Genomic DNA, 24,627 nt, shown 5'->3' on the forward strand with positions numbered 1-24,627 from the left:
TTGTCAGCAGTAACTGATGCATGTCACTTTGGCAACTCAGCTGTGTCAGGGGGCTCTGAGATGACCACAGTGTCCCAAATCAGAACTGGGACAGATCATCATTAATGTAACTAGATACAAGTGACATCTCATCAGATTTTATTGAAGTAGCTAGCCCAGTTAGTGACAGCAAACATACAAGTCAATGGTAGATGTGATTACTCCCATCAACAAAAAACAGCGAGCCTGTGCGTTTGGTGGGTGAAGTCAGGGTGCCGTAAACAGGCTGGTGGCTTCACGTCGGGGTTCAGCATGGCAACCCTGCCAGAGGAGTGGGTGTGCCGCCCATTTGCTGTGCAAGCCCTCAGGCAGAGCCGAAGCTTTGCCTTCAGTTTCTGTGCTGGCCCCCGCACTCACGGGTCCCCCTTCAGCCCACTCCCACCGCCTCTTTTCAGAAGATGCACTGTTAGAGGGCCAGAGCAAGAAAACACACGGGTGTGTTCCACGGCACACGATGGAGCCGCGACTGGCTGCCGCGGGGTTTTAAGGCAACTTCAATCCCAAATACATGGGAACAGGGTGCCTGCCGCACCCCGGGGGCTTGGCGAGAGCCGCCGCCCGCTCCCAGAGGCACCCGGCCGCCCCCTTCTCTCCCCGGGCGGAGCCGTTCTCCCCCCGCGCAGCCCCGGGGGCCGGGCGCGGAGCGGAGCGGGCGGCGGGCTCGGCCCCCCGCGGTGGTGGGGCGGGGCGGCGGGGCGGGCGGCCCGGCCCGGCGGGCGGGGACATCGCGGCCGCCCCGCTCCGCGCCGCGCCGCGCCGAGCAGACGCAGGAGCGCCGCGGCGGCGGTGGCGGCTCGGCCAGGCGTGTTCCTTCTTGACCTCCCTCCCTCCGTCCCTCCATGCGCGGTGCGCGGCCAGCCGCGGGGCTTGCGCAGGTAGGCGCCCCGCTGCCGCTCAGAGCCCGGGCTGCGCGCGTCCGTTTACGCTTTTTTACTTCCCTTACCACTTTTTTTTCCTCCTCTTTTTTCCCTCTTATTTTTCCTTTTTATTATTTTTTCTTCTCCTCCTCCGTGTCGGCACCGGGGGCGGGGGGGACTGGGATTCCTCCTCCTCCCCCTGAGCGCCTCTCTCCCTCTCCCGGCAGCGCGGCGGCGGAGCGGAGCGGTGAGCGGCGGCAACATGCGGCTGCGGGATGTCTGAGGCGGGCGGTGCGGCGGCGGCCGCGCTGCCCCGGCGCCGTGCTGGAGGCATGCGGGCGGCCTGGGGCTCCGTCTGGTGCCTGTGCCTGGCGGCGGCCGTCGGCGGGATGCCGGCGGGACGGCGGGGCGGCGGCGCGGCGGCGGAGAGGAGCGGCGGGCAGCCGGCAGGTAAGGCTGCGCGGCCGCGCACACGTGCTCCGCGCTGCGGCTCGGACCGGGGAGCGGGTCGGTGACGGCGGGCCGGGTTTAGCGCTGCAAGTCTCCGCGCTGTCCCGGAGACTGGAAGGGGGCGGACGGAGATCGCCGGAGTCGGCTTTGGAGCGGGAGTTACAAACGCGGCGCCGGGGATGTGGCAGCGGGACCGGGGTGAGCCTCCTCTCACAACCTCTCCGCCAAGGCTTAGAGGCGCCCAGGAGAGTAAAACAGGTTTTAAGACGATCCCTGTACCCCAGAAGTCCTGTCCCAGCCATGGCAGTACATGCAACCCCCGGCGTTTGACCCGTGGCTGCGTTTATAACTGCAGCCGGGGAAGGAAAGGTGCCTCCGTACATGTGTAGCGCGCATCTTCAGCGCACGTCAGAAATGCTCAGGCCATGTGTGTTCGGGTGGGAAAAAAGTAAGGAGAGTCATTTATATCCACGCCTTAGGAGCAAAACTGGAGTTGCGACAGCTCCGGGTGCACACACGCTGGATCGCGGCTTAATAACTGTGGCGGTGCTGAGAAGGGAACAGCATTTCAGGGAAGGCAGTAAAGATCTCCCCTCGAGTGGCAGCACTGCAGTTGCAAGTCAAAAAAAGTTAACACGTCGGATCAAAGATGTTTTTTTAAAAAAAAATACATGGCGGGTTTGAAACGTCGTGTCTCTCTGATATGCCTCAGCTGCTACCTGAGTCCCTGTTTATTTTTCAAAGCTCTTTAATGGAAGGGAGCCCCCTCGCAGCCCCCCGTCTTCGGGATTGCATGTACCCGGCAGAAAGTTTCCATTGTTCAGGAAAGGGTTTGAAGCCTGTTTGCCAAAAAAGTGACAGGGGAATAAATGGGCTTCGTGGAGGCTGGGGGGTGGGGGCATTACTTTCATACCCCTTTTGGTTAAAGCTATAAATCACACCGGGGGTTGGTTTTGTTTTCAAGAAAGTCCTAATAAAACACCAGATTCTTAGTGTAACTCGTTTGGCTCATTTTTCACAGCCAAAAGAATTGATTTATGGGGCAACATCTCAGCGACTTGGTCAGAGCAGATGAGGTCGGTGCGCGGGAGGAAGCGAGCAGCCTGTGCTGGTCACAGGGCTGGGAAGCGGCAGAAACAAAGTGTCCCCAGTTCTCCCCATTTTTGCCTGAAGTACATATTGGCTCTGTCACTTTGGGCACAGCTAAACCCACAGGGGTCGGGAACAACCTCAGTGGCTGCCTCGGCGGTCGCCTGGGTTTCCACCTGCATCTTCAGCCCAAGGCTTGGGGTTGATGATGTTGTCAAGTAGTGCTAAACCCTTCCTGTGCTCTAAGACACCTTTGCCTGTTAAGGCTTTAGGATAACGTTTGAATTTTAGCAAGTGGTGTAGCTGGAGGCTGTACTGTGACAAGTGTCCCTCTGGTCATGTCTGTGAGCCGAGGGATGGGTTAGGATTCCAGGGGCTCTGCTGGAAATCTTCAGGACAGTCTCTGTTACCACTCTGTCAGCTTTTTCTAAAGCAAAGGCATAACTGTCAAACCCTCCTGTGCTCCCTGAGAGCAGAATTCGTCCCTGAGCAGAGGGCTCCTGTTAACTCCAACACCCAGCAATGTCTCTAGGAGTTGCCCCATCACTGCAAACTGCTGGAGGGTCCTGCAGGTGGGGGACTGCGAGGGCGGGGGGAGCTTGGCGATGCCGGTGGTTCTCCCAGCGCTGACCACGTGTGTGGGGAAGCGTGAAGTCGGTGCTGCTCGCTCAGCTCCATGCCGAAACCAGCAGCCCTGCCAGCGCAGGAGCACCCGCTGCCCGTCTGACCCTGGAGGGGGAAAGGTTGTGCAAAAGAAACTGTAAAGAATATAAACCTTCAGAGCCAAGTAAAAACACATTTTACTTTTTCAGTCTTTTTGATTTGAATGGTAAAAAGCAAATTCTTTCTCCTAGTCAAATGGGCCATGGGGTATTGGCTCATTACTGAGGGTTGTTGTTCGCTGGGCTTTGCATTTACAGTCTAAGGCCTTATTTTCCATAAAGGGGCTTGGAAGGATTTTTCCCCAGTGATCTAATTCTCCACACGGGTCTGTGAAGGCTGTAACAGCTACTGCTTTGTGCCTATACTCAGCTACATAAAACACACATTGAAGGGAGGCATTCTCGAGGTATGTGTATGTTTGCTAATATGAATACTCGCTATTAGCGGAGGTGGAGGGGGTGCAGGTTTTAACATCTCCGCAGGGAGGTGTTCGGCTGTTGGCAGGAAGGAGGCAGATGGCGGGGCTGTTGCTGAATAGAAGCTAAACTAAAAACACCAGGGGCCTCATCTGGGCTGAGTTTCTCTTCTCTCCTTTTCTCGGGGCTGCTGCAGGAAGAACAATGTCAAATTTCTCCCCCCCCTTCTTTTTTTTTTTATGAATGAAAGTAGAGAGGCAAGGCAGGATTGAATGTGTATGTCATTCAGGGGCTATGACAGAGATGATTAGGGAGGTCAGTGAACTCCTTTGCAGCCTTGAGCATGCGGTCACTCTATTCAGCAGCCACAGAATAGACATCAATATAAAAAAGCCCGTCCAATTTGCATTAGTATTCAGATAAAGATATTACTTCGTACGATTTGTGAATGTCAAGTAATGCTGGCTGTTTTCTTAGAGAGCAGACCAACTGAAATGGCAGCGTTTCGCTTTTAAAAGCTTATGATAACCGACCTGTCTCCCATAGCTGGTGTGTGTGTGTCTGTCTGCGTACAGACAGTATACATGAAAAAGGGAATTTTGGGGCTTCTTAGGATTTGCATTGCACTAGTTAGTTGCTAAAGTTGCCTGTGTGTGTTGAAAGAGTTTTACAGAGAGCTGCTAATGTTTGTGCGGGAAGGGGAGAGCTCTCCCAGTCTATCAGGAGCAAGAACCAAAGTTTCCCTGTGCAGTACTGGGGTCAAATTGTCACCCAGAGTTACTGCACAGACAGTTTTCAAGCTAAAAGAATGCAAAAGGGGCGATTTTGGGATTTTGCTGGAGTTGAATGGGATGGCTTGTACCAATTCCTGTGACTTTTCTGCTTGCAAAGTACTGATGAGGCAGTGGCTGAGGTGTTTTTCTTCACGGAGCTGATAGCAACCTGGCTTTTGTAGCCCTCCAGCGAGCGCCCAGCAAGGGGTCCAGGGTGTAGGGTACAGCGTCCCGCATCGCTTCACCTGGCATATCTGAGCATTTCAAAGTTCACTCTGAAATTATAAGGGGATTGAAGTGGGTGCCAAATGGCACCAACCATTCCTGGAGCCAGCCTCAGGGTTTATGCGTTGTAACCCTCTAAAAAGAGTCTCATATATATATACTTTGTGCGTGAGACCAGAAACCTTTTAGATTCAGTGGGCAGCTCTGCGGGATACAGTTTTGAGATTAAAAGTTGATCCATTTGTTCTCATTAACAGCAGCAGCTGAAAAAGCTATTGAGGCTAGTATACTTTGCTAAGTGATAAAGTAAGAGGATGATGAAATATGGCTTTTAAAAATTCCATTTCTTAGCAAATAGTGAACTAGAAAGTCTGTTACACTGCAGAGAGGGGCTCATTAATGTATTTGATACTAGCTGTATAACATCACATCTTCTACACGTATTGACAAGGGTCACTCCAATTAAATCTGAGAGGTTTTTTTTCTTTTAATTACGACTTTATTAACAACCACTGGGTAGGTAATGTGATGAAAGTAAATCTGAAATTTGTGTAGCCAAGTGTTGATCTGCTAATTAAATCATGCAATTAAAGTGAGCCGCTCTGACCAGCATGTTAACTTTTATGACTCCAACAAATTTTCAGCGCTGTTTGGGAAAGCGTACCTGTCCAGAAGCCTGTGTGAGTGTGGTTTTTGAAGTTAGGTGAGCACTGAAGGAATCGTGATTGCTGTATCCCGCTACATGAAGACCATTTTCATCCAGTGGGACACAGTCGGCTGCTTGGGCAAAGCTGAAATTTTGCTTGAAGCTCAGGGAGGACTTTTTTCCTCTCCATAATGCTGAGAAACAAAATTTTTCCCCTTAAAATATGGTCGGTAAAAATGAGCTTTCATATCCAGCTATATGCTTAGAAAGCTGACCTCCCTGAAAACTTCCTGGATACATCTGCTATTTCAGTTGGAGGCCCTAAAAGACAGGGAATCACCCCAGTTACTGGGCAGTTTCCAGTTTACAAAAGCATTTGACCAAGGCGTTTCTGACAGTGGTCTGTCAGCCGGCACACAGAGCTGTGACTGAAGGCATTAATTGGACCTTAATTTTGGTCAATTTTTTAGTATATGTGGAGTAGAATATTACAAATTCAGATATTTCTGTTAAAAATACAAATGAGATTCCTTCCCCAGTTTGGTGACTTTTTCCCAGCTAGGCTGGACGTGGTATGCAGATGGTCAATTAAAAGCCAGCCCTATTTTTATTCTGTTTCCCTGTTTGAATAGACTTTTCTCTTTTTCCTAGTGCACTACTACATGCTTGTAACTTTTCCTGTGTCCTGGGCGTTTGTCTGGGACTCTGCATACCTGTTTATTATTTTTTCTGACCCTTCAAAAAAAAAAAAAAGGCAAAAAACATCACACTTGAAATCTCCTGCTGACTCAGCATCCTCCAAGCCATTTGGTAGCCTGCTTTGATAGAGCTGCTTCAGGGTTTGCCATTTCATCTCTTTTAATATTGGTTAGTTAATAAAATTTATTTCCCTCCACGTACCGGGCTGGATGCCAAAGAGGGTCGTGGCTTGGTAAAAATTTGCCATACCTCCTTTTTTTGCAGCAAATGGGACTGTGGTTCAGCAAAGCCATTCATGGTATGTGAAAGCGGACAGTCCAGGCTGCTAGGAGGAATAAATCCGATAGCACCCCCTATGCAAACGATGGGCTAAAACCATGTCTGAAGACACGTACAATGCTGAAAGTGCCTTAAAATACCTTGTTACACTTTGACTTTTTTCCCTTGGCCTCCTGCATAGCTTATCAGTTTACTGTTTGCCCCTCTTTTGGCTGTTTATCTGGTGATCTTGTAAAAAAAAGTCCTTTTTCTCTGAAGCAGAGCTGACTGTCGCGGTGCCCCCTTTCCGATACACTCACAGCTCAGGTTGCCAAGTGCTGTAGATATGATTTAAAACTCTGGATGTGTGAAGAAGGGCTTTTATTCCTGTGGTGAATGCAGTATTCCTGTGTGCTTACCCCTGAAGTATCTGCTCCTTGGCTTGAATGACCAGGAAGTTTCTGTAATATCAAAAGCAAACAAGAACCGTGAGATACGAGCTGAGTAAAACCTTTGGTAAACTTAGTAGTTAAAATGTGAAAGGTAATCAGACATAAACCTGCCCTATTATTCTGATAGACTATCTGGGGGGTTGTCACATTCAGGTGGATAGGGACTAGCCAGGTAAATTTTTTGTTTGTTTTGTTTGTTTTTTTCTTCTGTGACACTCAGGTTACCCAGTGTTGCAAAGCATTTCTTTGCAGGATAGCAGCACAGTCAAGTAACAAAACATTGCTCCAGTAACTGCTTCGGTTTCAGAAGTATTCATCTAAAAAAGGTGCGGTATTTGCTGTGGAGGGGGAGGTAGGTCTTGTGTGCTGGCCTTGCTTTCTCAAATCCAGAAAGCAAGGGAAGATAAAGAGTTGGTTAAATAAAAAGGTTATATTAAAACTTGGAAGGAGATTTCTTTATCGCACAGAACTGTATGCAAAACAATTACCATGTGCTTACACGTTTAGCATCTGTGAGATTTTGGGGCTGTGCCATTTCTGCAGGTTGCGAGGGGTTAAAGGTATTAATGACTCAGAAGTGAGAAGGGTTCCAAGTCTTCGGGTGAGGAAAGGACGCAGTCTAGGATCGCTCGCTGCGAGCCAGCTCGGCTCGGCAGGCTGCGGTGTGTGCTGAAGGCACTTTTCCCCGGGAACGCAGTGGCACGGGTACCCCAGCATTGGTGTTTGCACCCAGGCGTTGTACTGCGAGCTGTCGAACTACCTGGAAGTGTCAAGCTGACACATGGCAGCATGTTGGTTTGGGGTTTTTTTCTCTCGTTTCCTATTCAGCCAAGGAGCCAAACCATCGCTATATCCCTTAGTTTGAGTATAAGGGTTTTAGGGAAAGGAGGTAACAGGCGATCCTGGTGCATGCCAGGGACCTGCAAAGGTGACTTCCCCATGCCTGCCATTTGAAAACTGATAAAAGTATTTGTCGGCTTAATTTAATGCTTTTGTCTTCAAAAGTGGAGTGTTTTACAGTTGCACCTTTATTGCGCCGAACTAACTTGTGCCATTCATGAGGAATCTCACTGAAGTATTTCAGCTAACGAAGTTAAATCAGTAAAGCTTTGGAGACCACATCACTGCTAAATGACAAAGTTTGGGCTAGTACCCAGCGGTAAGGGAATAAAATGGATTTGAAGCATTTTGGAGTTGACTTGAGGCGAGCTGGGTGTAGGGGAGTCAGCAAAATAGCTGGGTATTGCTTAGGGACCAAACCTGGTGGTGGTTATGCGGTGCATGGGTAAGTTCTCACTGATGCCAAAGGAGAGAAGCAATGCAGAAGAAGGCAAGAAGTGGAGAACTTGACTGTCATAGAGCTCTGAGGAGACTGTTAGGGATGAGAGCATCTCTGAGGCTTCTCTCACAAAACACAGGTGGCACCCGACCTCTGTGGAGATGGGCTGAGAACATGGTCTCCATAGCAGGACTCACATCCTGGGAGCCATCTCGTCCCCTGTGTTGTAGGTGGTGCCTCTGTAGAGGGCCTTACTGGGGGATTTCATCATGGCATGGAGCAGAGGAGATCATGTGAAGCCCTGAAGGTGTTTCTACTCTAGACTCGATGAGGTACCGCAGGGTAACATGCATCACCCTGGACTGACAACTCATCCCTTCTTAGTCATTCCCCCTGGGGAAGGCAAAATATGCATCTATGAAAGCTTTTATTTGAGGAGAAGGGAGCTACAGGAGATGTTCCTGCATCCAGTCATGAGACCAGCCTTTATCAATCTTACACATTGCCTGTCAAAAAACTGAAAAGCTCCCAATAATTGGATTTTTGATTTTACTTTGATGCTTGGCAGAGCTTGTAAAGATCGCTCATGGCAAGTTTGGCTCTCACTTTGGAGAGTTGTTGCTTTGTTTGGGGGCTTCACCATTCTTTGCTGCTTGTAGTCCTGTAAAAATAATGATGAGGTCCTGGTCTTGCGCCTATTGAATCCTAAGCAAAAAAGCCCACATTGATTTCCAAGGGAGCAGGGTGAAGCACTTCACAGATCGTGCTGGGAGCAGCTATTTAATGTACTTGTGGATTGTTTGGAAAGTTTTCTAATGACCCAAATATTTTAACAAGCAGAGGAAACTCACAAGCAAAAGGGTTCCCCGGTTTGAGCGTGGGGAGATGCCCCGTGCTTCATGGGACAATCCCCGGAGCCGGCTCTCCCTGACCTGTTCCTCTCAACCTGCTGTAATGCAAACCTTCCCTTCCCCTCTTGGATTTTATAACTACAGCTTTGATACAAGCCAGCAGCAGCATCACAGCCCAAATGTGAGCGCCAGAGGCCACAGTGACGGTCACCGCTTGGCGTGAGTCCCACGTGGAGCCGAGCTGCCGCGCCAGCTGATGTCCCTTCGTGTCCTGTCCTCGGTGCCATCATATCAGTGTCGGCCAGCATTAGCCCCCAGTGCTGTGATCTGGGAGCGGCACAATGCGCTGGGGAAAGTGTTAATAATCCCCCGCGGGGGTCCGCAGGCAGCTGGGGCTGAACTGGGACTGAGCTGGGGCCACAGGCTGCTGGGGCCACTTTTACAGGGACAAGAGCTGTCCAGGGAGCTTTCCCAGCATAGAGCAAAGGAAAAAGAATTTTCTCAGTGTTTGGGTTGTTTTTTCATACCTCCCACCCCCTTTTCACGTGCAAGACTCAAGCACAAGAAATTCCCTCCCAGCAAAATTATTTCAGCAGCTTGTTTGGAGACTGTAGGTCTTGAACTAACTGGTGATTTGATTTTTGTTTCAGTTTTTTAAATTCCTCTATATAGATTTCCCCCCCGGCAAGCGTTTTGTTCCTGGCCGGTAGCAGGATCTGTGCAAGATGAGCATGCTGATTTCCCAGGATGTGCTTTGGGACATGGGGGTATCTGAGCTATAAGTGAAGAAGAAAAACCAGTTGCAACTGGAAGATTAGGGGGTTAAGAGTGTGCCCTGACAAATAACATGTGCAACCAAAGATAAATCCGTGATGAGCCTGTCTTTAATTAAAAGAATGACTGGAATTAGGCAGAAGTACCACCTCTCCTGATCTCTATCATGTATATCTGTACGAATAAAGCATTTTTGGGGAGGGAGAAGAGAAAAACACCAGATTTTAATCATCCTTTGGTAGCCGATATGTCTGCCTTCTGAAAGGGCATATTTCTCCCTGTCTTAGAGTACCCAGGCTTGTTGACAGTAAACAACTGTCACTTGGCAGTTTATGAAAGAAGAAGAATGTTTAAGAAAACATGTCCAGTTTAAATAGTTATGTTAATAGGCTGGGGATTCATGCAGAAGTAGGGGGCTGGTAAATGGAAGTGCATAAATTAACGGGCATTTACTTTGTAAGAGGTGAGCTGCGAGTGAGTGCAGCTGGAAAAAAATATTTTAAAAAATTTGTTTTTACAGCCAGTGTGTTTTGCATGATTCTGCAGCTTTCTATGAAAGCATTTTTATTTCAAAGGAAAACTCGGAAAGCCTTGGTTCTTGCAGCATGCGGTGGGTCGAGCCCTTGGAGGCCCCTGGGTGGGTTGAGCAGTGAGGATGGGAGCCCAATACTCCCACTGACCGGCCCTAATGCAGCTTCACGCTCACGGGCAGCACTTACTCCTTGCAGCCGCCCTCCCGTGTCCTCAGCCTTCACTCCGCAGGGGTGATCGGAAGAGAAGACTGCAAGGAAACTGCCTCCCAATTTGTGAATTGATTAATTACGGAAAGAAAAAATGAAAAAAAAAGAAAAAATTAAGAAATGGCAGATGGTGTCCTCTCTGCATCCCTGCCCAAAGTTGCTACAAATCCATCACCCACCTTCTTCTGAGCTTAAAAACTCATGAACGTAGTGAGTGATGAGCAACTGTGAAACATTTATTCCAGCTCGGCCCAAAGGCATCAAGTGTCAGAAGTGTAATGAGTGAGGACCTGGTGTCAGGCACTTCAAATCTGTAATTAAGCGTAAAAATAAGTTTCAGGCTTTCCAGGCTCCTGATTTCCCTGGCTTCGGAACAAGCGTATAAGCTGCTGTTGGGGAGGTGGGGCGTGATATTAGCCTCCAAGATACGGGGTAAAGCCACACTCCTGCACCCCCAGCTCCCATCCGAGCTGGGATACAACCTAAATACCATAAATACTCTGAGATTTAAATAAATACAGTGTAGATACTCTGTTACAGATAATGTTTCTTTCAGCCGTAGAGTATTTCAGAGGGGGTTGACAGCAGCACCTTCTTTTGCCCTTTTTTAAGACAGAGCAGAGAAAGTTGCAGGAGTAAATGAGAACACCCAGAATACGGATGAAAGGGTCACATTTGATTTTATTTTGGCCAGTGGTTCAATTAATATTGCCATTATTTGGACAAGGAGGCAATGGAAACCCAAGCCTGAAACCTCCTGCCGCAAAAATGCTTTGAGATCTGCCCAGACAAAACGGAAAATAACTCCTAGAAAGTGTTTGTTGAGTTGTACTGGGGCTCCAACCTGTGTATTATTTAGTGAAGGAATGAGATTTCTGCCTCATTTTCATGCGTAAGTGTTCTCGCGTCTTGGGATTTGAGAAGACAGTGGGCTTCTCCATCAGGGAAGTCTTTGTGGAGGGATGGGAACCACCGAGGTGTCTGGGGGGACAACGGGGCATCTCACTTGGACACTTTGGTGCTCGTTGGCAGAGAGAAAGAAGTTTTAGAAGTGTTTCTGGTGGTGGAAGGAAGGGAAAATTTGGGAAAATCAGACTGTGGAGGATGTGGCAGGTGTCCAAAAGTGCCTGTAGAAGGTCCCTGACCAGCCCTGTCCTGCTGCATGACACTGAAAACTGCCCTCTGCAGAAGGTCTGCAATTCCTTATGAGAGCATTAAAATATCTGAGTGTAGAGGTGTCTAACCTGCTTTGGGCATTACTGGAGCCTATCATAGTACAGTTTGGAGAAAATGATTCTTTGGGGGCATTAAAACTACTTGAAGGGAGTGGAAACCGAGACACGCATGACTTCCTTGAACTCTCTCTTAATTTATTACGTGCAGTCCGAAACCCACCGTAATAGATACGTTTGCAGGAGACCATTAAAAGGTCCGTTCTGGTGAACCTGATGCCCCACTGTTGCTGCTGGGAATGATAAACCGCTGCGTTTGGGGTGGATGGTATGCGATGCCCTGTGTGTGTGTGCATATGCATGGAAGCCGTTAAATCCTGCTAATTTAGGGATTGTTTTCCAAGTCTGTTTTCTATAACTCCATAGACTTAATACAAATAAAGAACCGGCTAAGTTTCCTGTGAGAAGCGCAGAACAAACGCTAAGCGTGGGATTTGAATGCAGAAAGGTGAAAACACAAATGTATACAGCAACAGCAAGTCAAACAAGCTGAAAAAATATTGTAGGGTTGATTTAACAGAGCAGTGAACTCAAAGCTGTCTAATCCCTTTAGCAGCCTTCTTTAAAGAGGAGAAATAAAAGAATTTTTGACATCTCCTTTTCTTTTGCCATCCATCCCAACTCTTTCCGATAATGCTGAAGGATAAGAGATGAGTTTAGCACAAGGGCAGAGTGTTGCAGCTTTAGTTGATGTGCTTTCCTTTCTAAATAACAAAATCTTCGTTTGTCATTCCTGACTTTAGATTAAATGGATCAGACTTCCCGAAAGGAGATTACTTTTAAACTTCTCCAACTTGGGTACCTGGCACCTAAATCTCGCTTGAGGCACTGAAATAACAGGCTTGGTTTTGAAAGATGCTGAGCCAGGTCAGGCTCTGCATTTAAATCACTTAAGCACTCTTAAAATCTGGCTGCTCATTTTGATGCCTAGATATGGATTTCTGGGCTTAATCACCGACCTTTGCATTTCAAATGTTTGCCCTTTGTTTTCTTTACTAAGTATGCAGACAGAGCAGCCCCCAAATTATTTTTTCTTCCTTTTACACAGCTGAATAAAGCTAGCAGAGAAGACTTGAAGTTCTGTGTCCTGTTACAGAGAAACAGGGATCTTTGACAAATGCCATTTTAGGTAACTCAAGGGAAATTTGCAAAAAGGAGAATATTGACTTGTTTTCATTCATGTGAACATGATCCATCATATATCAAAACCCCACAATCGGTTGGAAAAAAACGCACACAAACTACCCTAAACATTTGCCCTCTCTTAATCCATGTACAAGAGCTGGGTTTTTGTGTTTTGTTTTGTTTTATTTTTAAGATGTGTTTTCCCCCCACCCTGAAAGAGAGGCAATTGATAGGCTCATAAACAAATACCAAACATTAAGTTCTAATCTCCATATAGAGGAGCTTGACCCTTTTTATGGAGAGAGAAGGTAGGGGGAGGAAACAGGGCCAGGAGTTTGAGGTTTAATGCTTATTAAAGTTTTAATGGGTGGGAAAATGCAATCAATAAATTTTATTTAATGCCCCCAAACTGGTGTTAGTTTTCACTAGCTACACTGGAGAGTAGTTTTCATTTTGAAACTAGGACACTCGTAGTTGGAATGACAATTAATGTGGAGTGAATATGGTCCCAGTTGGAAGCCGATTTTTTCAATAGCATGAAAACTTTCCCCACCTCCCCGCCTTGGCTCCGGAGTGAGGTAGCTTCCGTTTTTAATTAGCGAACCAGGCAAAATTTAGCTCATTGTGTCTTTCTGCTCCTTTGGCCCAGTGGATAGCTTGGATTTCTCCATCTTGCTGTCATGAGGCTGTTCTTTTTTTTCCCTTCAGTTTGGGTGAGGAAAGGAAGGGGGTGGGGGGGGCTTCAGGATACTTAGGATTAAAGTCATTGTTAGGGGGTATTTGCAGCCAGCTGCCTGCATTAAATGAAGATTAGAGGAGCACACATTAGAAGTGCAAGGGAAATGCAGAGGAGCTGGGATTTGGGAGCTGCATAGCTGTGAACCGAAGGGGAAAGCTTGGGGCTTTATGGCAAATTTTTTCTGATGCCATGTGATCTCAAAGCCCACTTCAGAAAAGCATCACAAGTACCAGAAAAGCAGCACAAGTAATTGCCAGGGCCAGACCTACCTGGGAATTGTAGAGGGACTGGGAGTGTTTGCATCCTTAAAAAGTTCCTCTGAGGTAAAGCTAAACTTTGGGGCCTGGTGAACTTACGTATTGCTTAAAAATTGGTTTGCAGGAGCACATAAGAGGTGGTGAGCATTTTGTTATAATTCACTGAATAGCTGAAAACCCACTCTGGAGGTCAAAACTCCAAGAGTAATGAAGTTCTGAAGGACTTTAGGAAGGAAATGAGGGTGCAGAGGAGGAGCCCAGAAAAAATAGCTCAAAAGAGTTATTCAGCAATGCATGCTTATTGTTCTAAGGGTTTTTAAAGAAAGTTTAAGACTGTTTCAACAGATTCAGTTTCTCTCCATTCTTCATGCTTTGTGGGGCACTTATTTGTGTAATCTGCCATTCTTGTTGCTAACTTTGCGAATTGCTTGGTGCTTGTCACCTACAAACCCTCACAGGGTATCCTGGTCCAGCAAGGCAGGAGGGATGGCATAGAGCACTGCTGCTGAGGAGCACAGGTTTGCTCAGGCCCTTCACGATTTAGCAGGATCCAATCCTGCCCCAATGAGGCTGGGGACAAGCTTTACTGAGTCCATTGGAATGCTGGGAAGCCTCAGTGTGTACCTCAGTTTCCATAGCTGCTTCCAGTGGCTTTGGAAAGGAGTTGTGGTTGTTGCTTGCTTGCTGCAAGAATGAGGGTTTTTTGAATTTCCTCAGGCATGAGAAGCAGGAATGCAAAAACATCAGCTGTTTTGTGGTGGGATCTGTCTGCAAGATCAAATCAGGATCCCTCTGCTGTGCTGTTCAAAAGCTGGGGCCAAGTTGGCCACTGTTCTTCAGAGGCAACAAGAGGCAGACACCAAAAGGATGATGATCCATCAGCACAGTCTCTTGTGTTCCACTTGGGATCAGCCCAACGGGTGTCCTGTCACTAAACCTTGAGGAGGGAGCAGTCTGGGTTGAGCACGTTTGGCCACCGCAGTTGGGTGAGGCGGGCTGTGTGACATGTGGGAAGACCATCCCCGGAGACATTCAAGGCCAGGCTGGACGGGACTCTTAGCAACCTGGTCTGAGCAGATGTCTCTGCTCATGGCAAGGGGGTTGGACTAGATGACCTTTGAAGCTCCCTTCCAACTCAAACTATTCTATGATTTTATGAAACCAGTTGCAAGGGTGCATTTGCTTGCATGCTAGGCTAAAACTGGTGGTATCCAACGCTGCAAGAGTGGGTTGCTGAGATCTGATACAGTTCATTGCTTTACTGCTGTTGAGTAAAGCACAAAGGCTTTGGTGCCTGGAAGAGCAGGAACCATCAGCATGAGCATCCTTGAGGTGCTTCAGCACAAGCCAGGAGCTCTTGTAGGACATATGGAGCAGAACAGCCTGGGGACCTCAGCATCCTCACGCTACTGTGTCTTCACTCCACCATTCCTTGTGTTTAGGGACCATTGATGAAGAAGTGGAGGACATTTCATACAAGTTCATTTATTTCTGTTAAAAAAAAAAAAAAATCAAGGGGTACAGAACTGTGAGAGAAATAGGAGTAGTCATTGCTCCGTTGTTTTGAGTGGGGAACCAAGGAAAGTGATAGCACAGGCTGGCCAAATTTTAAGGAAAACTCCCCGTCACTGCCTGTTCCTTTAAGCCAGAAAAGCTGAAGTCTGTCCTTAGGACTGGCTCTGGGCTCTCAGCAGCAACCAAAGCTTTGTGTCTCTTGGGTTTTGCATTCCCATTCTTCTTAGGTGTAGCCAGGAGACCCTTTTGATTTGTTCTCTGCTTTTAACTCCTCAGGGATTTCCAAGTGCCACAGGGAAATCCTCCTGGCCAAAGTGTTTTTGTAACTTTTTTAGCTTTGTGACAATTTATTTCTTCTTCTAACTCTCAGCATCTGAATTGGGTGATTTCAGAAAACAGTCCATTAAAAGGAGGATACTGTAGAGTCCTGATGAATCCTGTTTTCTACTTGGCCGGTGGAACAGAAAGCTAATTGCCAGTAGTAAATCCATTCAAAGGAAGGCTGGAGGGAGGGAGAAAAGCTAATATTCCTCCTTGAATGCCGTTTAATCTCTGAAACCTTTCATGCAGATGTAAATTAGGATTTGCACAACAGAGACAACAGTTGCTCATAGATAAGGCAGATTTGCAACATCTGCTTTTCCATTCTAGAAACTCTTCCAAAGTCACTGCCGGGAATAGCCAAGCTAAACACTAGAGACTTTTTTTTCCTCTTTCCATAATCTCTTGTTTATGAAGAAAGCTGTGTATGACACAGTTATCTTTCTGCTAATTCTTTAGGAAAAAAATTTGCTTTCCTCCTAACACAGATCTAAGAAAAAAGACCCCGCCAGGTGGTAAAACACTGCAGCACACTTGTTAACATCTTTGGAAGAAACGTTGACTGGTAACAATTGCGTAGACTGCTGTGTGGTAATACAGTATAAACAGTTTGCCTTGCATTATTATTAGGAAAGCTATTTTAAGCTTTTCCAGGAGAACTACCACTTCCTAATGCCCCCCCGCAAACACACACAATAGGTGAAAGATAAAGTGGCACCTTCAGATGATGGAGTCAAACCATTTTCGGACGTGGTTTTCTAAAGGTACATTTCTCAGTCACAGTTTAGGCTTTTACAAAAGCAAACAGATTATTTTTTAATTTTTGCCAAGGTGTGAGCCTCAGTAATCAGGGGAGATAACCCAGCCAAACACCATGCGCGGAAATAATGTTTCCGCAAAGCATCCCCTGCTGCTGTGATGGCCAGAGCCCCTTCTTCCTGGGATGGCTGTAGGCTGACACTGGGAAATATCTTGACCTTGGAGGGAGAGAAAAGGGATGGAAGAGAGAAGAGAGGATGTATATTTTATATAACACTTCTATATGTATAATATTATATATACCTGAATGCTATACATAATATTGTGTATGTGTATATATAAACGTAACTATAAAATATATTTAATATTATATATAAAACACATAAAACTTATATTTTATGTTGTCTTATGCTGTGCCAGGCTGGTGATGTGCCCTGTGGGGTGGCAGGGTTGTGGCCAGGCAGGGATGCTCTGCCACTGGCACTGTCATAGCTGCTGCAGAAGAGAGGAAGCTTTGCCTTGCATAAAGCACCACCAAAAATACAATTACAAAAAATACCCCATCAGCTCCCCACGGTGCAGTGAGGATATGCAGTGACTTTAGCTGAGCTCGCTTTGCTGTGGGGGCCGCTCCCTTGATCTTATCTGCCCTGAGAAGGCAGGTACGTGGGGAAGGAGGCGATCCCACGATCTTATCGTGCCCACCTTCCACGGGGGCTGCTGCTGGGTACAGGGCCCGGCGCTGGTTTGGTGGTTTTCAATATTCCGTCAGGGCTTGTCTGCCTCTGAGGGAGTAGGGACGTGGCAGGTGCTCATGGGGAGGTGGCACTGGGGCTGCTTGTCACCCATCCTGGCTGCTTTTTAAAATAAGGCAGGTCCCAAAAGAACAGTGTTCAGCAAGAAAAGTGTTTTATTTCCCTTCTGGACAATGGAGTTTGGGCAACAGGGTTTACTCTTCAAAGAATCACAGAATGTTAGGGATTGGAAGGGGCCTCAAAATATCATCTAGTCCAATCCCCCTGCTGGAGCAGGAACACCCAGATGAGATTACACAGGAAGGTGTCCAGGTGGGTTTGAATGTCTCCAGAGAAGGAGACTCCACAACACCCTGGGCAGCCTGTTCCAGGCTCTGTCACCCTCACTGTGAAGAAGTTTCTTCTCATATTTAAGTGGAACCTCTTGTGTTCCAGTTTGAACCCATTACCCCTTGTCCTATCATTGGTTGTCACCGAGAAGAACTTGGCTCCATCCTTGTGACACTCACCTTTACATATTTATAAACATTAATGAGGTCATCCCTCAGTCTCCTCCAAGCTCAAGAGCCCCAGCTCCCTCAGCCTTTCCTCACACGGGAGATGCTCCACTCCCTTCAGCATCTTTGTTGCCCTGCACTGGACTCTCTCCAGCAGTTCCCTGTCCTTCTGGAACTGAGAGGCCCAGAACTGGACACAATATTCCAGGGTATGGTCTCACCAGGGCAGAGTAGAGGGGAAGCAGAACCTCTCTCAACCTACTAACCACCCCGCTTCTGAAACACTCCAGGTACCATTGGCCTTCCTGGCCACAAGGACACAGTGCTGACTCATAGTCATCCTGCTGTCCACCAGGACCCCTGAGGTCCATCGTTTTGCAGAAGTCCCAAGGTGAGATTGGGAAGCGTCCCTGTCCCACGAGCAGTGACACAGGTTGTGAGGGGTCAATAATACTGTGGACCCTATTGTGGGAAACTTATTTAGAGGACATGGTGCTGGTCTAAGCCTGGAGATAGTCTGTGGGCTCTCTGCCATCATGGCATTGTTCATCCCACCGCTACTGGGGCCAGGGGAGGTTTCCATATCCTTACAGCAGTTGGCCACTGACTCGGTCGTTGTGACTATAGTCCCCCTGGGAATGGGACACCAAACTCAACAGGAGAAAGCTCTGTCATGGTTGTTGCTCCATGATCCTATAATCCACTGTCACGGTGGATTTCATGCAATAAAATACATAGAACAATAAATGCTTTTGAATTAATGTGAAGAGAGACATGCGTTGAGTACTGCTGTCTTTCTGTTTGTTAACGTGCCAAATACAACTTGTCCAGCTTGAAAAGGGAAAAATACGATCCACTGAGAAATGAACTGCTTAGTCCATTCCACCACGGAGCTGTGAAGCAATCCTGAAAAGCCTCTTCAGCATTGCTAGAGTTCAAGGTGGAGTGAGGAAGATCTTGCTGTTGGTACTGAATGTTGAGTGCCTTGAGCCCTCTGTGGTGGGAGTCCCCGTGGGTTTTGGTTGTGTGGTGGATGCGCCCCAGCTGTGGGATGTGTGCTGTGGGATGTGTGGAGGAGGATGATGCTGATGGGGGAGGCATGCACCCTCCTGAGCAGTCCCTTGGGATGCTCCCAAACACTTGGATGTTTGGAAAAGCAGAATTGTGGGAAGCTATTCCAGAAAGAAAAACACAGGTGAAGAGAAATAACTGGATGGAGTGTCCTGGAGACAGGACTCAGCACCTGTGAGGTGATGGGGGGCTCAAATATCCCCCGTCCCACCAAGCTTCTCATGGGCACTGTGGACCTTCAGTGCCCAAGAGCAGTCCCCCATGCTTTCTGCCACAGCACCTGAAAACAGTCTCTGACACTGGAGAGGGCATCAGCCAAGCTCTAGGTTGGCTTGAAGTTTTTTGGGTGGCATAAGCAGCCCAGGAATGCCCTACCACCCTCCACCTCCTCATCCTTTTGTGCTGAAAAGTAAATAACTGCGTATCCTCCTGCAGTTCTGGAGAACTGCCTGCTTTAAAACAAAAATAAAACATTTCCAAGCTCAGCCAGAAGCAAGTATTGATATCGAAGAGGAGCAGACACCTGATGGAAATACTGACACACTTAAGCACTTGGAGCTATGAGCCACACAGAAGGTGAATTATCACTGGGATGAGCCAGGCAGCTATGAAGATGACGTATCTTATCCTTATAAGTGAATACTTGCAAAAGCATTTTAGCATTGCTGGGCCAGCTGCTCCTCACTGTGGAAGGTGCTTCCCAGCTAGATGCTGCCTTTTTGCTCCTCTGAACAGCTTGAAAATTGCCTTTTTCTCTGTATTGTGTTTGCTACAAGCAGCGGTGATGCTGCTGCAAGTGCTGATCTCCATCAAGAGCGTCTCTTGGTGATTCCCAACTCATTACTGCTTTGGCTAAACTAATAAATGGTCGAATGTTAGTCATATCTTGGGAGCCCACAACCTAGATTGCCTCCTCCTCTCCAAGAACCCATTAAAGCTGCAAACTCATTAATCCCTGTTCTGCTGGCAGGTGACTGAGTAGATTCCTGTAACCCCTACACGAGTTAACTCCCCAGTAATTTATACCTATGTCTACTGTGGATTTCGAAAAAATGCTGTTAATGTTAGATCCCAAATGGGAGTTTCCTTTGGGAGAGCCGGGAGCAATTTTGCAACCCGATTTACAACAGAAACGCTTTAGGAAAGTTGAAAGGACGTGTGGAGATACCTGTTTGCCAGCAGCGAGGATGGTTTTCTTGGGATGAAGGACTGGGATCCTGGAGATGTGTTTTCAGCCCCAGTAAAGCCAAAACCCTGTCTCCCTGCAGTGATGCTTTGCAGTGGGAAGTTTTCTGAGTCCCTCAAAGGTGCATGTCCAGATGCAAGACCCAACCATACTGGGAGAGCTTGTTGCCTGCTCCTCTGTACTGGTTTCCCTAAGACTTACCAATGGGAGATGCAGGATGAAGAAGGTGACCAAACCCTTGCCCAGGTCCCCGGGAGGGCTCAGCCTATCTGTGTTAAAACCCTCCCAAGTGCAGGCTGCACACCCAGCTCCTGCTTGGAGGTGTAGACTTCTGCAAGTCAGCCTGCTGGCTGGATGCTTGGCCTCAGAGGGGTCAAGTTCATGTCTTCTTCATGTCTTGGTGACTCTTGTTGAGAAGGTGTTGGAAAGACCAGGCACTTGCAGCTGGAAGGTGGGAAGGAGGTTCTGAGCTCTAGGCACCCAGTGGGAGATGTGAGGTCTGGTTCCCCACTTTGAACTCTAGCTCTTCTCAGCATGGAAATGAGACTGTCTCTGCTTTCAGATTTATCCTTGTATTTGAAAGCTACATGAGGAATAATAAGAGTAAATTTTCATTCTCCGAGGTCACAGCTCAGCAAAGTGTTTAAGCACTTCGTTGCACATATAAGTACTTTGTGGAGGTCTCCAATTTGGGTTCTGTTTCTTTTAAGCCATAAGCATATAAACTGAAATTTGAAAAACTGTTTAAAGAAGTGAGGTTAAAACCATTAGTAACATTCTCCATTTAATTCACAGCTCTGTCTTTCCAAATATTAATACCAGTTGGTAGGAATAAAATCACTAGGGCTGAACTTTGCATTTGACAGGCATCAGGATATCTGCTGAAAACTGGCTGAGGAAATTGAGGGCAAAAATGCCAAGATAAAGTTGTCAGATGATGCTTCTTTCCACAGAAGAAGCTTCAGACCCCAGTCATTCTGCTCTGAGTCAAAAGTGAATTTCCTCTTAATTTCAGTATTGCCTAATTGTGTTTTATAAAAATAGTTTGTCACTTTGTCATTAACCCAGGTTCATTATGGCTCTCAAAAAAGAGTGATTTTCTTTTAAATGGTTAAAGAGTTTGGCTTGTGTTTAGTCTGGGCTTGTTCCTGTTTGGTAGGTTTATGATGCAAAAGCCAAAATATACAAATCTTGATCATTTGGCAAACAGCTTGGGTGAAACTGTGTATTTTGTATGGAGGGATTGTGCAGCTGCATGGGGTTTGTTTTCCAGTAGAGTAAATTAGCAAGAGCTTCCATCAGAGTCAACAAACAAAGATCAGTACCCAGTCCTGCAAGTGCAAAGCTGTATACAGGGCTTTTTAATTGGAAGTCAAAGTTGATACCACTGAAAAAATCCTTATAGTCTAGAAGAAGGAAGAAAAATACCTGAAAGGAACAGTTAAACCAGAATATTTCTCAGCCGTATTTCTCCCAAGGATTTATCCCAGTTGGGAAGAGACCATGGGTGGACACTCAGTGTCACAGCAGATGCTTGTCTGATAGGAAGGAGATGCTGGAGCTCTGTCTTTTTCTTTTTACTAAAAGTATATGGTTTCAGGGGAACCTTTTTCACTTAAAAAAAAAAAAAAAAACAAAACAAAAACCCCTAAACGTTTGACTGTATTAGTACCACAAAATTCTGGCCAAAACCTAAAATATTTGACTTGGAACTGCTGCCAGGGCATCACAGGAAAGGTTCTTTGTAACCCCAATGAGTGTGGGCTTCACCTCCTGCGAGACGATACCTCCCATGAAATACCACATTTTAGGGCTCCAGGATTCTTAATTTCTACCCTGCAAGGCTATTGACTGAAATATTTTTTATATTTTTAAATTTCCTCCAGAGTAAAACTTGCATGACAAGAAGAGAAAAGCAATATATTTTTCTCTTCTAACCTGCTCCAACTCTTTCACATAATGGCAAAAGAGCAGCTTGAAGCCAATGCCATGCATGTCCTCAGATATTCAGGGCTGCTGTAATTGCGTTAGTTTCACAGTCAAATTGTAATCTATAAGTATGCTTGAGTATGCTGAAATTAGGATCCATAGGTGATTACTATTGGAGATCAACTCAGGCCACCTGGGTTTGGATCGCAGGATTAGGTTCAGCCCAGTCTGTTCTGAATTACTTTTTACTTGTGTAATTATGTGATCATAGCATCAAGGTGTCTTTGTCATGGAACAGGATCCCCCATTATACATATTGTACAAAACCAATACAACTATTATGCCTGGTGGAGTGTACGTTCTCCAAGCCAGTGCAAGCTGGAAGACAGAGACAGGGCAATGCCAAGTGAAAATGTTGGTTATCATAGACAAGGTGAGGAGAATGGCAGTCTTGCAGCTGATCTGGAGGGGTTGAGGGTGGCTGTGGAGAGCTAATTCTTCTTTATTAAAGTGACATAAAGGATGAATAAACCATTCTGTGTCAAGAGTGAGTTTATATGTCACTAAAATAAGCTTGAGGACCATCAGATCCAACCACACTTTCAACATGACCCACGTTCCTACATGGGGAGATTCCTGAGTTTGAACCTTTCATTGTGTCATTATCCTTTGGTAAAACAAAATTCTCCAGCCTGTGGCAGGGTTCACTGTCATCACTCACGGAACAAACTGCCACAGCTGGTAGGTAGAGTGAGGAAACAGGGATTTCAGCTTTCATACACTCAGTCTTTGGTTCTGCACTTCTTTGTTGCACAGAGTAACTCCAGCATGGAGCTAGTAATGTGTTCATTTATTTTACCCATCCCAGCCTGCATCTTCTGTCCCGCCTTCCCCTTTGCTTCCTTCAGCCCACAGGGGTTGCCTTTGGGCCACCCAGAGTCACCTGAGAAATTTGGTTTATCACCATTTCTGCTCCTTGTATCCCCTCCATGCTGGGTCTTGCAGGGGCTGTGGACAGACTCACAGGGTTAAAAAAAATCAAGATGCAGAGACTGAATTATGGACTTTTCAGCACACACTTATTTCTGCGAAATCGCCCCCGCACACATGCAACATTGGGTGTTGCAATGACCCTGTACAGAGGTCTGCGCTGCTTGTTGTGATACACCTGGTGGTGTCGCAGTGTTTTGGTCACTCCAGGGTTGAAACCATCCATGTAGATCGGCCAGAGCCCTGCCTGTGGTGTGCACAGTTCTCTTTCTGCATTACTACCTGTTTACTTCTAGCAAGGAGGAGCTCTGGGCATGTGGAAGTATCAGAAGGGCAAACATGAGATATGTTGATTTTTAAAATGCTTTTTTGTTCTCTAACACTTGCTCTTATTTACTGATTTCTGTTTCTTTCTCCCTGTGCAGAATACTTGAGGAGCGAGACCGCCTTTCTGGAAGAGTTGGTGTTTGGAAGTGGAGATACCATTGAACTTTCATGTAACACCCAAGGCTCTTCTGTGTCTGTTTTCTGGTTTAAAGATGGTATTGGGATTGCACCTACCAACAGAACTCACATTGGACAAAAACTGTTGAAGATAATCAATGTTTCATATGATGACTCGGGGCTGTACAGTTGCAAGCCAAGGCATTCCAACGAGGTCCTGGGAAACTTTACAGTCAGAGTTACAGGTACATGCAGAAATACAGCTGTCTTGATGCTTTATTATTATTATTATGTTTTATTTTTGCCCCTCCATGTATTCAGCACTGCTGGTGCTTTGCAGAGTTAGTCTGTACTTGGTGGGTCTCTACCTCCCTGGTGACTCCTGGCAGTGATTAGACTGACAAAACAAACCCATCGAAGAATGCTTGCGTGTCCATACCAAATGTTAAACCTTGATGTTAATACTGAGAGAGACTTAGAAACAGTGCTAGTCAGATTAAACCCCAAATCCCCCTTTAACACTCAAATTGATACAATGCTACATGTGCCTTCGAAGTCTTTTGTGAGTGAGTGAACTGTGGCTCCAGGAGGTTAAGTGACTTTTTCCACTTTATGTGACAAATCAGTAGCAAAATTGTATGTTAAAGCTAGAGGTTCTTGAAAACAGTTTCCCTCTTGTAGCTGATAAATCTCTTCCATCCATCCTGGCTATCAGAAATTACTAGCTTGTTTCGGAAATAGCTTGTCTGTAACTGTGCAGATCTCAAACATGTGCTTCATCAAAGGTACTTGTTGGGATTCATACATTGCAAACAAGTGCTGTGTTAGCAAAGCACATGGTGTTATTTGCTTGGCCATATTTTCCATGCCTAGGAGAGCAGGACAGAACAGCTACAAGCTGTCCAAGCCTGTATCACTAAACAGAGAGTGCCAGAAAAATCTGTTGTTCCCAGATAGCTAATGGCTAACACCAAGATCATCTCCATGATTTCAGGCTGCTGCACTGGTAGATGGATACTTACTGCTGTGAGCAGACAGAAAGGCTCCTGATCACACAGATTAAAGCCTGCATTTTCAGAAGGATTAACCTTTTGTGGATCTCAGTTTTTGAAAACTTTCCTTTGCCCTTGCACTGTTGGAGCTTTTTTAGGCATCCCTGAAGAGCAGGTCCTTGCCTCCAAAAGTTGAGTTCCCTCAAAAAATAAGGGGCTCTGTCTGAAAACCAAACACAGAGAAGTTTGTGATTGTAAATCACATCTACTCCATGAAGGGCTTTCTCGTGCCAGAAATAGGATTTTGTGTAAGTGAGAGAATCAAACCATCATGAGAATAAAAGCTTATTTCAGCAAGCCTTCACCAACATCTGCTTTTCATTGAACGTTACTGGAGATCGCTGTGAATGCTTCAAGGTCATATCAATTAAATGGTTAAAGCAGTATTTGGCCCTTGAAAGGCTTTCTCTAACTAGGTACGATTATTGGAACTATCCAAGGAACTGCAGGTTGTTAGAAACGTTACTCTCTCTTTTTTTTAAGTGACATTAAAATGCTTTTGAGTTCAAGGGGCAGCAGGGAGGCAGGAGAGGGCAGCTGGTTA

The 24,627-nt window shown here is 46.5% G+C and overlaps 1 protein-coding gene across 6 annotated transcripts in view; it reads left to right on the forward strand.

Annotated features, from left to right (window-relative positions):
- The first annotated feature begins 756 nt into the window (after nt 1–756).
- FGFR3 (fibroblast growth factor receptor 3) overlaps nt 757–24,627 on the forward strand; it is a 57,799-nt gene continuing 33,928 nt past the window's right edge. For all 6 annotated transcript variants that reach the window (XM_065060357.1, XM_065060358.1, XM_065060359.1 and 3 more), the window contains exons 1-3: nt 757–914; nt 1,124–1,346; nt 23,013–23,276. In XM_065060357.1, coding sequence (XP_064916429.1) covers nt 1,172–1,346; nt 23,013–23,276 — 439 coding nt within the window. In that variant the 5' untranslated portion in view covers nt 757–914; nt 1,124–1,171. The remainder of the gene's footprint in view (nt 915–1,123; nt 1,347–23,012; nt 23,277–24,627) is intronic.

This window comes from Columba livia, chromosome 4 (genome assembly GCF_036013475.1).
Source record: "Columba livia isolate bColLiv1 breed racing homer chromosome 4, bColLiv1.pat.W.v2, whole genome shotgun sequence".
NCBI classification, from domain to species: Eukaryota; Metazoa; Chordata; class Aves; order Columbiformes; family Columbidae; genus Columba; species Columba livia.